The sequence below is a fragment of the Eptatretus burgeri genome, chromosome 4 (genome assembly GCF_056783735.1).
Source record: "Eptatretus burgeri isolate ZD-2024b chromosome 4, Ebu_testis_v1, whole genome shotgun sequence".
Classification (NCBI taxonomy): domain Eukaryota; kingdom Metazoa; phylum Chordata; class Myxini; order Myxiniformes; family Myxinidae; genus Eptatretus; species Eptatretus burgeri.
The window spans coordinates 78,984,621-79,002,120 of NC_140964.1; the positions used below are offsets into that span (position 1 = coordinate 78,984,621).

The 17,500-nt window shown below is 44.5% G+C and overlaps 1 protein-coding gene across 2 annotated transcripts in view; it reads right to left on the reverse strand.

The window, feature by feature from the left end:
- Positions 1 to 17,500, reverse strand: part of NF2 (NF2, moesin-ezrin-radixin like (MERLIN) tumor suppressor) — a 79,186-nt gene that overhangs the window by 17,954 nt on the left and 43,732 nt on the right. For both annotated transcript variants that reach the window (XM_085878882.1, XM_085878881.1), the window contains exons 10-12: positions 5,868 to 5,981; positions 5,536 to 5,658; positions 5,200 to 5,417 (exon numbers count right to left, since the gene is read on the reverse strand). In XM_085878882.1, coding sequence (XP_085735008.1) covers positions 5,200 to 5,417; positions 5,536 to 5,658; positions 5,868 to 5,981 — 455 coding nt within the window. The remainder of the gene's footprint in view (positions 1 to 5,199; positions 5,418 to 5,535; positions 5,659 to 5,867; positions 5,982 to 17,500) is intronic.

Here is a 17,500-nt window from a genome sequence, read left to right on the forward strand (position 1 = left end):
GGACCAATTTTGTGCTCCTCCTCGTGGTCGCGTCACGTTTTTCTCGGTACTGTGACCTGGACTGAAAGAAGCTTTGTACCTGTAAGAGTGCATCGCACATAGTGGCAATAGTCAACTTTTAACTCTGAAGCAGAATAAACACTTTTCGTTGAGATGGGGGCGAGGAGTGAAGAGGCGGGGGCAGGGAGTGAAGAGACACGGGGCGAGGAGTGAAGAGGCGGGGGCGGGGGATGAAGAGACGGGGGGCAAGGTAAGCAAATTTTTGGGCGAGGTAAGCAAATTGAAAGCGGGAGACGGGGGAAATGGGGTGGGGGATGAGTTGGCCGGGGCTGGGGTGAATTAGGGGGGTTGAGTGTGAGGGGGTGGACAGGGGGGTGGTGGCCCGGGGACAAGCTGGGCGGGGAATCAAGAGACGGGGGCGGGGAGTGAAGAGGCGGGGCGGGGCAGGGGTAATTAAATTTTTGGGCGGGGGTAAGCAAATTGAAGGCGGGGGGGGGGAATGGGGCAGGGGCGGGGGATGAGTAGACGGGGGCAAGCACGCCCTGTCAAGTCCATGTCCCTCGAGTGTGGGTGAGCTGGTGAGGGTGGTTGAATGAACGGAATCCGTCTGTGACTGGGTTTCGGCTCGTATCAATTATTCTCTCCGTTGCACTCAACTGGGTTTGTTGTGCTTTTTGAATACGTTTAAATTTTTGTCTGTCATTTTTGTTGCAAAATGCCTATACAACAGATTCGACACTGCCATCGAAAACTGTTAATGTTGATTCGAAACATATCAATAATGTTCGATTTATTCATAAATGCTCAAGAAAAAATGCCTTACATCAATCTTTTTTTTTTTTAATCAAATTCCACATTTGTGGGATACCCTGCCTGCTGATGTGGTAGATAGTTTGATCTTTGATCTAAACTCCTTTATCAAGAACCTTAAACCACATTGGTTGTGGCCAGATGTGAATGATCCCTTGCTATAACTCGCCCATGGGTTTATTTGATGTTTAGTCGTAATTTCAAGTTTTCTCCTTTTTTGAAAACAGTATACTTGTGCAATTTTAACTTTTCTATTTTACATCTCACATGTAATTTTGTAGTATATATTACCTCCACCACCGAAGGTGAAGGAGGTTATGTTTTCACCCCTCTTTATCTGTTTGTTTGTCTGTCTGTGTGCAGGACACCTCAAAAAGTTGTGGATGGATCTGGAAGAAATTTTGTGGGCAGGTTGACTGTGTGACAAGGACAAACTGATGAGATTTCCGTGAAGATCCGGGTCCGGATCCGACTACTCAAATTTTTTAGGCGATTCTTCACCATTGAGACATGGGGACAAACATGGTATATAGCACGATATCTCAAAAAGTTGTGGACGGATTCGGACAAAAAAAAAACTTGGTGGACACGTTAAGTGTGTGACAAGGAAGAATCGATTCGATCTTGGTGAAGATTCGAATCCTATAATTTTTAAAGTGATTCCTCACCATTGAAATATGGGGCCAAAAACTATATATAGCACGATATCTCAAAAGTTATGGATGGGTAATGAAAAAAAACTTGGCAGACTAGTTGGGTACATGACGAAAACAAGCTAATTACATTTTGGTTGAGGTCTGGATGCAAATTCGGCCTATCAGTAGGCTACAAAACGTAAATTGTTGAGCCTGGTGGAGGTATGCACTCTACTGAATGCCATTCTAGTTTTGTTTGTTTGTTATTGATGTACCTGCAAAATATATATTTTTAAATTGGGGCAATGCTCCTGGCTCACCTGGTAAAACCAGGGAACCACTGACAGACGTGGATGACCCACAAAATAAGTAAATTAGTCGATGGTTTGAACAAACTTGGGAAAGCACCATGCAAAGATTATTCCTAACAAGTTGCAATGAAATTTGGTGAATAAGTTTTGTGAAGTCAAAAACAGCAAATCACAGAATCATAATGACATTAGACCCTGAAATTGACCTACTTAATATGAAATTTTTGATGGGATTTGTGAGCCATCAGGAGGCCTTGGTCCTCAGAAGTTCTCCAAAGTTTGGTGAAAATAAGACTATTAGTTTTGGGTGATGAAGGATGTGGTCTAGAGTTTCATCAAAATCATGAGTGTAGTTTCAGAGAAGAAAGCAAATACCTCTTTTGGGGGTGTCAAATCTGGACCCACTTTGACCCCACTTAAACCTCCTCAGACTGATTGTTTTAATGCCGTGAACTTTAGTACATCACGAGAGATGAAGGTTGTGATCAAGTTTCATCGAAATCGTGAATGTATAGTTCCGGAGAAGAAGATCCAAGTGTGTACATACTGACTCACTGACTGACTGACTGACTGAAGGTCACCACGCAATGCAAATACCTCACCTGAACTATATTCCAGGGAAGCCAAAAATTAAATTAAATTAAATTGAAGATAAGGTGGAAGTGGGTTCCACAAAGTGGGGGAAAAAAATAGGAACAGATGAGTGGAGGTGAGCAGTGATTCTGGATTTTGAGAGTTTCACCAGAAGGATATTCTTTTTTGTAAATGGAGATTCTCTTTTTTGTGGACAACTCCACACTGTCACACAGTACCCCACCCCACTGACAGGCAGACAGCAGCTGTGTCACTGTACTAATCTGGAGATGAATAGATGCTGGTATAATAAATAGAAAATGTCCTCCAACCTGGAAAATATCAGTCTGACCCTGTAGCAAAGTTAGCCTCAAAACCAGCCGCAGACTGGTCATCCTCCATAGTTTATTTAAAATCAGAACTCACAGTCTACAAGGCCTTTGTCCACAGCCCAATGAACAACCGCTCACCCATATGACGTAGCACCCAGCATCACACGTCTCCTAGATACTGTGGAATCTCCTGCGATAAGGCCAAAACACAAGGTCTGTTGATCTCACATCCCAGGCAGGTCAGAGGTGTCTCTGTTTTTAAAGCCGCTCCTCTGGTTTAGCTCTCTTTACCCTCTCTGTCCTGCGACCATCCCCAGGTGCTCCAGGATGCATGGGTTCTTCCAAATAACCCCCTCCTGGTTGAGGTCCCAAAATCCAGGCTGACTGCACACCTCAACACTTCAAAATATTTCTTCATTTCTCCCATATGTGGAACCATCTTTCACAGGCTAACCCTCCAAGCCTTCAAAAGCAGACAATGCACCACCATCTCATCTCATTCACCTTCTTTACACACAATCTGTATTACCTCCATTAACCCAACCCTTTTACAGCAGGTTGCAGTGGTTCCCTCACTCCTCTTTTGCTATTTGTTCATCCCCTTGCTTATTGGATCAAAGCCTTGTCCCGCTGCCCCAATGCCAGTTCATTGCGTCAATTACCTGTATTTTTCATGAGCCTTGATCCTGTTGAGAGAAAAAAGTAATCCTCCCCAATCTTCTCCACCCAACCCCCCCCTCCCCACCACACCCCACCCCACTCAAACACACGTAGATAACCCCTCAATGTATCATTTCCCACTGTTGTCACATAATGTCCGTTTGTTTCGTTTTATTACCATTTATATTTCGGAAAAATAAAAAAAATATAAAATAAAACTAGAAGGGCACTCTTTGACGTCGTGACACCGCCAGGTATGCCTCTGCCCACATTATTGGATCATTGTATATACTTGTACCAAGTTCGATTTAAATCTGTGAATCCAGATTCAAAATATTAAATAATTCTGGTTGCCAGAACATGCGCCCAATCACGTTGAAATTTAAAACACATATTCCCCATGACTACTCGAACATAATTGTAAAGTTTCATGTCGATAGATGAAGCGGTTCAAGAGATATAGTTTTTCAAAGATTTTCATTCAATCGAATATGGTTGCCAGACCATATGACCAATTAATTATTTGGAAACACTCTGGTATCTGCAAGGCTTGGGGAACATGAGGGTGAAGTTTCCCCTTGATCTATCAAGGCATTCTGGGGAAGATGATTTTTAAAGGTTTGAGGGTAAATCAATATGGCTGCTAAACCATGTGACCTATGAAATCATTGTTGAAGAACATTTTGTTCCTCATGGATAGACGATCATGCCTGTAAAGTTTCGCCTCGATCTGTTCAGCCGTTTCGGAGAAGATTTTTGAAGGATTTTATGTTTAAAACAATATGGCTAGCAAACCACGTCACAGATGGTGTCATCAATTCCCCCCCCCCCCCCAATACAATATAGTCCTGGATGACCCTCAAATTTTTTCATACTGATTGGATAAAGCGTTCGACGTATGCAATCAAGACATCATAACGGAGCCACCTATGACCATCAAGAGTAAAATAAAATAAAATCACACTCGTTTCCCATGGAGAGTACTTCACATGCGCCTAGTTTCAATTTTTTACATGGAGCGGTTTTAGAGATACAGAGGTGCAAAGTTTTTCCTTTTTTCCAACATGGCTGCCACACCACGTGACCTCTTCTTCTTCTTCTTTCGGCTGCTCCCATTAGGGGTCGCCACAGCAGATCATCCGTATGATCCGCATACTGATTTGGCACATGTTTTACGCCGGATGCCCTTCCTGACGCAACCCTGGTTGCCTCTTACGACACAGGGATGGTACACCTATTTTAACCGGGGTATACACCGGCCCAGTATATTGGTACTCATTTCGCCGACCTCGGAAGGATGACAGGCTGAGTCAACCCCCTGGTGTATTAATTCAGTGGCCCAACGGGACTTGAACTCAGGACCTTTTGGATCCCAAGCCGCTGCCCTAACCACTGCGCCAACACCAGGCTCTGCCACACCACGTGACCTATGACGTCCTAATCACATAAAACATTCTACACGAGTAGTCGCACCGATGGTGAAAATTTAGTGTCAATCGGATAAACGGTTGCAGAGAAAACATAGAAAATTAGCATGGACAGACGTACGGACAACCAGAAAACATAAAGCCACTGGCGACTTCGTCAGCGGAGACATAAACACACGAGATGCTAACACTGCAATTTCCTGCTGCTGAAGGTACGAGTTCTCATTTCAACTCCCACTGTGCCCACCAACGATTGTAAATGATGTAATTCTTGTAATTTCTTTAAATGATGCTGTTGTAATTGCCATTCCAGGTATAACTGATATCAAGACCTGGGTATATTTATATTGTCATGATATAATTTTGAACAAAACAAACACACAACATTACCACTGTCAAAGAAGCTAAATGTTTTGTGAACAAAACCACAAGCAACCCAGGCATCACATACCGCTGTTCTGACTGCTTGGCCAGCTGTAGCGCCATATGTTCAGTCTCGCGGACTTGCTGTTCCATGGCACGACGTTCCTGTTCCCCCTTTATTGCTGTCAAACGCTGCCGCTGTACCTCCTGCTCGGCCTCAGCTGCCTTCTGAGCGAGCAGCTTCGCCTCCTCTTCTGCAATGGCTGCCTTTTCGGCCAGCAGCTCTGCAGTTTCCTCTGATCGTACCTAAGAGATCCAATTTTCCAACATGGAGAACGCTTGTCAACAATCAAATGGCAATAGGGATAACAGATTTATTATTTAACACGTTTAAGATCTGTGGTGCAACGAGACATTCCATTACCAGTGCCTCATTAGCGAGACGAGCCTCCTCCTGCAGCTGAAAGAGGCGTCGCTCAAGTTCCTCCTTGGCTCTTTCAGCATCCTGCCGAAGTTGCTGCTCCCTTGCCAACCTCTGCCGCTCCAGCTATGTAAGTGCAGCAAAACATAGTTTTACTTATGGCTTATGGGCACCGTGCACAAACTGTTAATGATATGGGAGAAAGGGTGAATGAACTGTATGAAAGGAAAGCAGAGACAGTGGTTTGAATGTATAAAAATAAAGCAGATACAGGACGACTGGCTTCACACTCAGCCAAAGCTCTTATTTAAACTTGCTCAGCCCAGCTTCCTTACCTGCTTACGTGCTCGCCCTTCCTTGGCTTGTGCCTTCATCTGCTGCAACTCCATAGTATCCACCTTGCGTCGACGCATAAACATATCATGGTTGCCAATGCACAAATGCAAGATCTGTGGAATCAGCATTAAGAAGATCATCGATTATTGTACTGAGTTATCTGCAGTGCTTCAAAATAAATTTATATTAGTCAGCCGATGAACCCAGCGATACCACATTAGCCACTACCCTACCCCCTCCAGCTACCCCATTTCAACCCGCTCTCCTCCAATATATCTCACAGACAGGGAACCCAGCAAGGCCTACTACAAAACCCAGCAAAGCAACACCCTTTTCTCTCACCACCCCCCCCACCCCACATGTCAGCACCATCCTAAAATTCAATAAGGCCTTGTACAAGTATGTCCATAAAATAAAAGTTCCATCAAATAATACAAAGGGGGCCATGAGGACTTGTGGCCACAAAAAGGCATCTGAACAGCGCTATGAATGCGCTTTATAGGATGTAATGGATGCTTGGAAAGTGCCATGAGAGGTATGTCAATTCTACCGAGGGCTTGCAAAAGACCGCAGGATAAACGGCCCTGTGAGCTATGGGGAGGACCCGGATGGCGGTGGAGAAATGTGACAGAGTACTTCCCCCACATCCTGTTGAGTGGCCAATGGAGACCAACTGTGGGCGGTCACAGAGAAATAAAAACTTCTGCATGTGCACACTTTCTGTTTCATGGCTCGTCTGGATGGACAGTTCGAGAGACCGTGTTGTATATATTCTCCCCGCCATTTCATCCATCGCTTTTTTGCTATCCTCTCATGCAAAGCCAGCACTGTGAAGCACCAGCTTGCATGACCATGGGCTGCCCTTCAGAAAAGGCCAGCTCAAGTCCTCACCTGTTTGTCCTTTTGTTCCTCGGTTGAGTCCAGTAATTTGGTGCCTTAGTGGAATTGCATTTTCTTGTATACGAATTTGTGTGCTTCCCTTTTTGTGTCTGTTTACTGCCAATTCTCTTCCATCTAATATTTATAGTGTCTTGTCCGTCCTTATTAAATCATGATCAACTATAAACAAAAAAAAGTTTTCCCACCTTGTGCCTTTCAGCGGAGGAGAAAATGTCAGTTTTGAATGTCACCGAGCTATCCTTGAGGAGCTATCTTTCAGGATAGCTAAAGTCTTCCTTTCCCTGTCAAAATAGCTATCCTTTAGGATAGCTCAATGACGCAGCAAAATAAAGTTCAATGACTCAATTGAGCTATCACAATTTTATCGAACACAGTAAAGATTGTTACAATCCATTAAGCGCAGTGTAAAGTCCAGCATCGTTTCGGTCATTTACGGAGGCATGAGACCAGCTCAGAACATCTGTGTTATCTGGACCTCTGACACGACAATTTTCCAAGGCCTCCCCACATCATGGACAACAAACATTACCTCAATTACAATAGTGGCAAAAATGATCATAAACAAACAGCCAGCCTTATTTCATTGTGGAAATAAAAAAATTATATTCATTTATTCTCAATTATATTCATTTGTACTGGTACTTTTTAATTGAACACCATATAGAATAAGGTCTTATTTTTGTACTGGAGTCAAATGACTTGTCTTTTGAGTCAAAATAAATCCTCCCCCTCCCCGACAGTCTTTTGACATCCATAGTGATAAACAGCACCCCACTGTCTAAGGGAAATTAAATAACTCGGTGTTGGCTTCTGGTGACGGGGGGGGGGGGGGGGGGCCTTGCTAGCTGCATGGAAGCAGGCTGGGTGCTTTGAGAATCTCATTATTGTGCTGGAAATGGAATGCATGTTTAAAGTACTGGGCTCATGTATCCCTCCACCCTCTCTCTCTGCCTCCCTCATAAACTTGTCACCCTTTCCTCAAGGCCGACTTAATACCGACCCTGCAACAGCCCCGAATGTGTCTATCTTCCTTTCCAACCCAAATAGTAGGGCAGCTAAATACGCCCCACGTGCACCCCCCCCCCACCTTCCGAGGTACTTCTGCAAACATACTTTTTTTTAGAATCCTTAAGGCATCGACTTAACATTTTTAGATGTTAACAAGAAAATTAGGTTGGTCTTGGGGTCTAATTGGCTGCCATCTTGGATTTTGACATGCCCAGTTATCGAAAAACAGAAATTTTCATAACATTTGAATCAAATGGACTAGAAACACAAATGAAGCATTTACTCTGCACAATTATGGCACAGGAAATTAAACCAAATCATCATTTAAACTAAAGGACTTGCCATCTAGCTTTGGTGCAATCTGTCTGAAAGTACTTGATCAGATGGTTTCAAAGAAACATGGCTTTGTATTCTCAACTGATTAGTATTTCAAAGACTCCATCAAAGCACAGGAAAGGAGACACCGTGGTATGTCACAGAAGCTGCACATTGATGGCCCAGCCACAAGAAAACCCCCAGATATGAACATATTTCTCGGGAATTATGAGAACAAAAGACAATTGTGTGATCTTCTTCTGAGGGTCTGGAGCAGCAGAGACGTAGCTTCAAGACTGGAGGGATGTTCACCTGCTGTGTTCATTGTGCAGGGCAAGGCCTATGAGCTGACATCTCAAAATGGCAAGGTTGAAGCATCAGAGATACACAGCCTGATGTCAAATCAGGAGACAGATGCTCGTGTGATCCTCCATCTCAACTACGCTGTAGAGCTTGGTTATACGAGTGCTGTTGGCCGCACACCTGACACAGACATCTTTTTCCTACTTCTGCACTATGCCATGGACATTAAGCTCAAGATTTACCTTCAGATAGGTGAGAGGATAGGCAATTATTACATTTTTCAAGTAAGGGATCTATCGAGCTACATTTTTAAAATGTATTTTTGTTATTTTTTTCATACAGGTGTTGGGAAAAAGAGACGCATTGTGGATGTCACTTCTGTTGCTCGCACACTTGGACGTGACCACTGTACAGCACTTATGGGTCTCTATTGTTTTACTGAAGAAGATTGTACCAGTGCCTTCAAAGGCAAAGGAAAGATTGGTCCACTGAAGAAACTCCAGAAGTACCCAAGGTTCCAGGCAGCATTCAAGCAGCTGGGTGTATATTGGAGGGTGAAAGACAAGCTGTTTGACCATCTGGAAAAGTTTGTCTGCCTGATTTATAGCTATCCTCGCATCTCTAGTGTGGATGAAGTGCGCACACTGATGCTGCAGAAGATGGTGGGTGCAGAGGAAACACCCACATTCAAGTCAAAGGTTGAACTTTCTCATCTTCCTTTATGAAGAGACTCCCTAATTCCTCATGTTAACAGGGTCAACTACAAGGTTGGTCAGTGGAAGCATGTCCATGTTCCCATGTATGAACTTCCCAAATCAGAGGATGATCATGGCTGGATGAAGATGGATGGATTCCTGGAACCTGTGTGGTCACATGGTCCAATTCTCCCCCACCCCCTTCCCTAGTGGACCTCTTGGACACCCCTGAGGAGGAGCAGGAAGAGAATGAAGAGGAAGCTGGTGTCTATGACTATGACGAACTGTTAGATTACCTTGATGACTAATTTTTGTATATATTGTTACGGATCTGGAAACCATGTGCATACAACATACAGGTGTCCCAAAAGTTAGTTATGCCGTTAAGTACATGTGAGATAGAACCCCTCCTTTTGTCTAGTGGGAGAATCAAAAGGTGTTCGTTGCGACGGTTTAGGTAGGTTATATCTTCAAACCACATATCCTCCAACGCCACATCCAGCGGACTATCCAGCCTGCTACTGAGTGAGTGCTTCGCTTTCCCAACCCAAAACTCCGCCAAGGAAGGGCATGCCGTGGACCCCTGTCCAATCGAGGCGGACGGTGATGTGTGCTTCATCAAAATGCTGCCCAGGAAGGGCATGCCCTGGAACCCTGTCCAATCAAGGTGGACAGTGGCGTGTGCTTCACGGAGTTCCACGCCGTACGAAGGCTCTTTTGTTCCCTTTCATGGGTATTTAAGAGAGGGGCGCATCTGAAGAACGAGGAGAAGTGCGAGAGCTGTGTGGATCCAACGAGAGTGAGAGGAGACTTCGTCACCCGTCCGACATCACCGCCACCGCCAGGAATACAAGTCGGTGGCGCGCCGTCTCCCTGGAATTCCAAGGGGAGAAGTGAGTCCCGTCCGCGACCCTGAACTCTGCCCGGGAACTCCGTCTGCTCCACGCGGGTTCCTCCACGGGCATGAGCCCCGGAACCGGATCGCTATTGACAGGTGCCGCACCGCGGAGCACCCACTACCTCCAGCGTGCAGGTACCCCGCCGAACTGCGACCTCCAGCTCGTCTCTCCTTCTCCGGCTGCGGGGGTCTTCAATAAAGCATATGTGTGTGTGTGTGTGTCTGAGTGTGTTGGGCCTGTCTTTAAGTAGAACTGTACAAGTGTTTTTATTTGATCATTGTAAATATTTCTTGTATATTCGCGATAAGTCTTTCCTGTGTCTTTTTGTTTACTGTAAATAAATCATGTTAGAAATGTTCCCAGTCCATTTCCGTCCCTTCTTGCATTGATCCAGCATGGTTCGGATCTGAGTTTAGGCGGGGTTTTATACCTGGTAATCGGTCCATTGTAGCCGGGACGTCCTGGGCAGGCCCGCTCGACTGCATCCGAGCCGGAAAAGTAGATGGCAGAGTGGTAGGCGGTAGGTGTAATGTTACCGCTGCCGAAAAAGTGAATCTGGTTCGGCCAGGCGTTACGAGGGCGTGGATCCCCGGTAGCCGAAACCGCGTGGTTACTTAGGTACATTGGATCTAGACAAAATAACCCGACGCCACACGGTCGAGATATTGGCGTTCCACGGTCGAATTAGCGACCCGCCGGCTCGCGGAGTTATCCGAGCGACGGCCTACAATTCCGGGAGGTTGGAGGAAGACGACGTAACCTCCCCACCTAGTGGTCGTTCTCGCCACCGGACCCCCGGCCCGCAACAATACTATGCTGAAATAGGACATTTTTCTATTTTCTCATTAGAGATGTCAGCTAATGTTAAAAATGATGATTTGGTTTAATTTCCTGTGCCATAATTGTGCAGAATAAATGCTTCATTTGTGTTTCTAGTCCATTTTGTTCAAATGTAATGAAAATTTCTGTTTTTCGATAATTGGGCATGTCAAAATCCAAAATGGCAGCCAAATAGACTCCAAGACCAACCCAATTTTCTTGTTAACATCTAAAAATGTTAACTAGACACCTTAGGGATTCTAAAAATAAGTATGTTTGCATAAGTACTCAGGGGGGTGCGCGTGGGGCCGATTTAGCTTCCCAACTAAAAGTGGCCATGTGTTGCAGTTCTTAGTTCTCTTGCGTTATACCTGTCAGCCCTCCCCATAATTAAGTCTTGCCAAATGTCCCACCCTTCCCTGTCTTAATAGTATAAAGGGTATTGCTGTGTGCATTTTGAGCATAAAGAGGGTCATGTGTGATATTGCTTGTGTCTTGTTTTCCCCTCTTTCTCCATGCACATGTTTGTTGTTCTTTGTTGTTAATAAATGGTTTCACACTCCAGCAGAGAAGAACTAAATTCTTCCACACCATGATAAGTAAAGTGATGGAATTGACAATTGAAGTAGACTTCAAGACATATTTTCCTCCAACTCTCTTATCTCCGACCATCAGTTGAGCCTCCACCACTTTGGACATGCTGCTTTTGTGGTTTCCGCAAGGGATGGAATCCCTAAATCTCACAGAAGGAACCACCATTCATTCCTCATATTCTTCATGATTCTGTTTCTGTCTGATACCTTGCCCCTGATTTCCAAACAATCAACTAATTGAAGTTCAGGGTTCCCTCTGAGACTGGTTATCAGATTTCCTCTGCACTTGAAAGCAACAGGTTGTTTGGAATAGAATTATATCCCATGATCTAACTTGAGAGGCTGGTATCGCTCAATTCCAGAACCAATACTGTTCTTGACATACATCAATGCAATCTCTTCATCAGAGGAAAATATATTGTATCACTTTGCAGACAACTCCACTCTATGCAGGTTAATTCCACACCCTTCCGCAATACAGGCTGTGACTATCCTTCACTGCTGATCTGAAGAACATAAGAAACTGGTCATTTACCTGGAAAATGCCTTTTAGTGCAAGACAGACCCATATTCTCACTTTGCCCTTCAATAAGCAGCAGACCAAACCTCCAATATATTTCTGTGCTCAGTTGCTGGGAAAAAGCACAGTCTCTGGAGCTCCTGGGCCTCAATATTTGCAATAAGCTGGCCAGGGCATATCATATCGCTAAGGTGACCTCCAAGACCAGCAGCTTCATCAGATTTCTCCAGAGGGCCAAATCCTTCCTCTCTGTCATCCTCAGCTCACACATGGTTCGCACAGCCATAGAAGACCAAATTTCCAAGAGTTTTCCAGGACAAAAAAGTTATTTTCCAGGACTTTTAATACAAATGTTTTATGTAACAAGTGAAGCGAGAATAAACCATAAGAATAACAACCAAACCTTGCTTTTTTCTGTTATTTCATATTCAATTGAATATTTCAGTTATGCATGTAAATCTACAGATAAAACATAATAGCTTAGCATGTTATATCAGAACCATTCCAAGTTTTACCTTTTGCAGCATTAATCATCAGCTTCTGTCACATGGATTGCTTACATGGAGGAAAGTGCAATTAATAATTATCCTCATTTACATAAAAATTTGAAGGCAACAAATTATGCTCTCCACATAGGTGGATTTTCAGATGACTGTAAACCCCTTTTGTATGTGGGGGGGGGGGTAGGAGGGAGGGGTTACATTTCCTCTCACCTATTAAATAAACTCACACATCATGAACTAGATCGATTTACCAGAATAACTGTCACCCGCAGTGCAAAACCAGAGCATTCACTACCCCTTATTATTTCTACACATTTATTTACTTGGCAGATACTGGACTCATTAATAGGGATGGGCGATTCTGGGAATCTCGGAATCAATTCCATTCTGAATACTTTTCTTCTCGGGATAGAGTATGATTCCAAGTACTTCCCCCTCCCCTCCCCCATTTTCTTTTTATTTGGCTTTGGGGGATGGAGGACTATTAGATTTCATCTGCAACATGCCAAGAATGACAGCATGTAAATTCCAATCGCTGGCAAGGAAATGTGCCGTGAGGGTGATGTATACCTGGATTAGACAAGATGTCCGGGTATATGTTGTGAGGGCAATGGAAGTAGCCACATGAATCATTCTCGCCTTTGACTTGGTTTCTCAATACACTTCAGGAAGCCTATTTCGCGTGATTGTGCGACGACTTGGGAGGTCATATTTACAGTCCAAGGCCCCCAATAAAGTCTTGGAAGCCAAAGTATTCAACAACAGATACAGGTTGCATGTCCTTCACAATCATATTTATCAGCACCTGGTTAATAATGGGATTTTGTCTTGGGAAATCAGCACTGTACTTGTAGCAATTGAAGCTTTTACAGCACATGCTTTGAATGATTGATAGCGAAGTCGTTGCCGTCGCAGACTAGTTTCTTTGATTTCATATTCTCAACCATCACTAATTGTTACTCAGTCTGGTGCTTGTTTTTCAAATGCTTCAGGATTTCAGATGTATTGTGGTGATGACTAATTTATATTGAATTAGGAAAGCATCTAACTTTTGGACTGTCTTCTTTATCCTTCCTGAAAAAGTTCCAAATTGGCTTCTGAATCTCTTGAACAAAAGGTGGCTAAATTTTCTAAGACTTGCATGCTCATCATTCACTTTGTTGCCATCCTCGTACGTCAGTTTGCTGAACCGATGAGTTTATATGCCAATCGATAGGTAAGAAAAATAATTTCCTCTCGAAAGCACTTCTTTCTAGGAAGCAGAAAGTACTTCGAAACGATGTCGATTCCAGTTCACAACTTAATTCCTTTCTATTCCATGGCTGGCATCCAAAACCGAGCACTTAGGAATCGATTCTGCCCATCACTACTCATTAACGCAATGAAGTGTGCCCAGTGACACCATGCACTTTCACCTCAACCAAGCTAATCCAAAACTTCCACTTTTTGTGTCAAAAACATCACTTTCCTCGAGTTTTTGCACTTGATTCACCACTGGGAACAGCTATCCTCTTGGGAGCCATCATCTATCTATAATTCCAGCAGTGTGTGTGTGTGTGTGTGTGTGTGTGTGTGTGTGTGTGTGTGTGTGTGTGTGTGTGTGTGTGTGTGTGTGTGTGTGTGTGTGTGTGTGTGTGTGTGTGTGACCGCTGTTTCTTGACAACCACTGCTCCGATCTAATTGAAACTTGCCAGGTATATTGCTGGGGACCTGAGGATGTGCCTTTTCAAGGTTTGATATTAATCGGACAAGTGCTTCCCAAGTTATGGCCATTTATTTACCAAACCAATGACAAGACACGTTGTTGCGTGGGCGTGGCCGATGGGGGAAGGGAAGCTCAGCCACGTTCCCCATTACAGGTTACAACGTAGGGCTTCCGGAGAGTGATGACTTCGTGTATTCTAATAATTTCTCAATTTCTTATGCGCATTTATAGATAAACACAATACCCCAAGTTATGATCGTTTTCATATTAGACGGTGCATAAATTTCGGTAACATCAGAGTGAGCTGGTGTGCTCCGAACCAGGAAGTAATTTTTTTTTCTCTCTTCTCTTCTCTTTTTGTTTTTCCTTGCGATGACATTGCGAAAAGGCAAAATACGATGGCGCTAATTGAATATTTGGGCATTAAAACTAAATTGCGAATAATCGTAACTGCGAATAATATGCGAACTTCCGGGCCACGCAGATACGGGCACGCGGGAGCGAAGAAACGGCCTGTGTGGTTGTTGTTTCTTGCTCGCGGTTTGAATATGTATTTAATATTTTTTTTTTTTACGGGCACGTACTAGTCTATCTATAAATCCAGCAATCTTTGTGTGTCTGTCTGTCTGCGACCGCCGTTTCTTGACGACCACCGTCCGATCTGATTGAAACTTGCCAGGGATATTGCCGGGGACCCGCAGATGTGCCTTTTCAAGGTTTGATATCAATCGGACGAGCGGTTCCCAAGTTACGGCCATTTATCTGTCAACCAATGACAGGACACGGTGCTATGACATCACGAATGACGTCACAATTAATGTTTATTTATTTATTTTTGTTGTTGTTTTTGCACGATTGACGTCACAATTCTTCTTCTTCGTTTGGTATGACGTCACAATCGACACTGGGGACCTGAGTATGTGCCTTTTCAAGGTTTGATATTAATCGGACAAGCGGTTCCCAAGTTACGGCCATTTATCTGTCAACCAATGACAAGGCACGGTGCTACGACATCACGAATGACGTCACAATTCATGTTTATTTATTTATTAATTTTTTTTGCATGATTGACGCCACAATTCTTCTTATTCTTCGTTTGGTATGACGTCACAATCGAAGCTGGGGACCTGAGTATGTGCCTTTTCAAGGTTTGATATCGTTCTTCATCCGTTTCAGTTGTTTCCCAAGTGTTTCCCAAGGTTTGAAAGCTGTTTTTTTCCCAAGGTTAAAATTAATTGTTCAAATTATTAATTAATCCCAAGGTTTGAATTTTCCCAAGGGAAAGAGCTGTTTCCCAAGGGTTTGAAAGCTGTTTTCTCCCAAGGTTTGAATTAATTGTTGTGCTTGGCAGACATTTGTGAATACATTTACAGAGAGAGGGGCGAGAGAGGAGGGGGGAGAGAGGAGGGGGAGAGAGGAGGAGGGAGAGAGGGGGAGAGAGAGGGGGCGAGAGAGGGGCGAGAGAGGGGCGAGAGAGGGGCGAGAGAGGGGCGAGAGAGGGGAGTGAGAGAGGGGAGGGAGAGGGGGCGAGAGAAGGGGACGGGAGAGAAGGGGTGAGAGTGGGGGCGAGAGAGGGGCGAGAGAGAGGGGTGAGAGAGGAGGGGGAGAGGAGGGGCGAGACTACGGGGGAGAGATGGGGGGCAAGAGAGGGAGAGAGAGAGGGGGCTAGAGAGGGGGGCCAGAGAGGGGCGAGAGAGGGGGCGAGAGAGGGGGGCGAGAGAGGGGGGCGAGAGAGAGGGGCGTCAATTCTTCTTCTTCGTTTGCTTTGCCGTCACAATTGACGCTGTGGACCTGAGTATGTTTCCCAGGTGTTTCCCAAGTTATGGCCATTTATGATACAGTTGGTCCGATCTAATTGATCGCGTATCGGTCCGATCTAATAAAATTACGCGTAACTACTCTGCCCCGTAACTACTCTGCCCCAATCCCGTCGTCGTTTATGAGAGCGAAGGAACGAAGCTGCACATACTGGCACGCACCTACGGGCACGCACCTATGGGCACGCACCTATAGGCAGCACCTACGGGCCCGCACTAGTATTTAAAAAGCGCAATAATAACTGAAAGGGCAATAATAACCGAAAACAAAGGAATTGATAAAGACACAGCATTGACGCAAAGATAGGTATAGTACAATACTGTCTGCACTGCGTTTCTCAGTTACCACCCACTGCAGCAGCATCGCTGATTTACAATTATATGTGTAAAGTTCAAACCACTTAAAGTCCCAGCAGGATGTAAAAGATTCAAGAAGTCAGAAGTAGACGTACAAGTTTATTCAAACAATACGAGAATTGAATATGTGGGCCCGAGGCTGACGACACACCAATCGGACCTGGAATGGTACTTAATAAGTCATGCGTTATGCCAGAATGCATCATGTGTAATACGCAGGAGCTTTGCAGTCTCGAACATCTCCCCTTCCATTGAAACTGCCAACACATGGAGGACGTTTACATGAGGTAACAGTCCCCCAAATCAATCAGGATGAGTACAAATGCTATAACAAGTGTCCATAACCATATGTCTCGTAATGAGAACAAAAAATATGGAGCAAGAGTTCCAGGAACTACAGATCGAATCACGTAGGTGCCTGGCATTCATGTGGGCTGCGACACAGTGGTATTTCAAATCTCACTCACTTTGGTGGGTAGGAGACAGGTTTGTCCTTGCTTTCACTGGTGGATGACTTTTGGCCCTCACTGTCCATATAAGAACATCGAGAGACATATGGACAAAAGAAAAACCCACCAGTTCCTCCAATAGACGCTGGCCAATGGCAGTTTAATATGATAGCCCTGCCAATGCCCAACACAGATGGCCACACTGGTTTTTCCCAACACTTGGTCTGTGGATCTTGTACCAACACCTCGGTGCCGACACAAAACAGAACAAGAAGTTTGGACGATTGATCATAATGCGCGCTACTTTTCACCTGTACCTTGGCAGCTGAAACATCACAATTGTCAGCAGCCCTTTGCCACTGTAGTACGAAAGTGTGGTGATGGCCAAGAACAGCAGTTGTGTTGGATGCCCAAAGAGAATCTGAGCCCGTGAATGTCCAGATGTGCGTGGGGTGTTACTCCATTCAAGCAAAACAGAGCAAAATGCAATGTCATCAAGTGTGCCATCATGAGTAATCTTAGTGATCAGTGTCTTTATGGCTTTGAATGCTGTTTCTGCATATCCATTTTAGCGTGAAAGTGTGTTGTGCACAAGTCATGGTTAACTCCCCAATGGTCCATGAGTTTCCGGAGTTCACACGATGCAAACTGTGGGCCACCATCAGTTTGAAGATTAACTGGGACACCCAGGTTGACAAAGAATGACCATAGACTTCGGATGAGGTCACATGATGTGGGATCACACGATA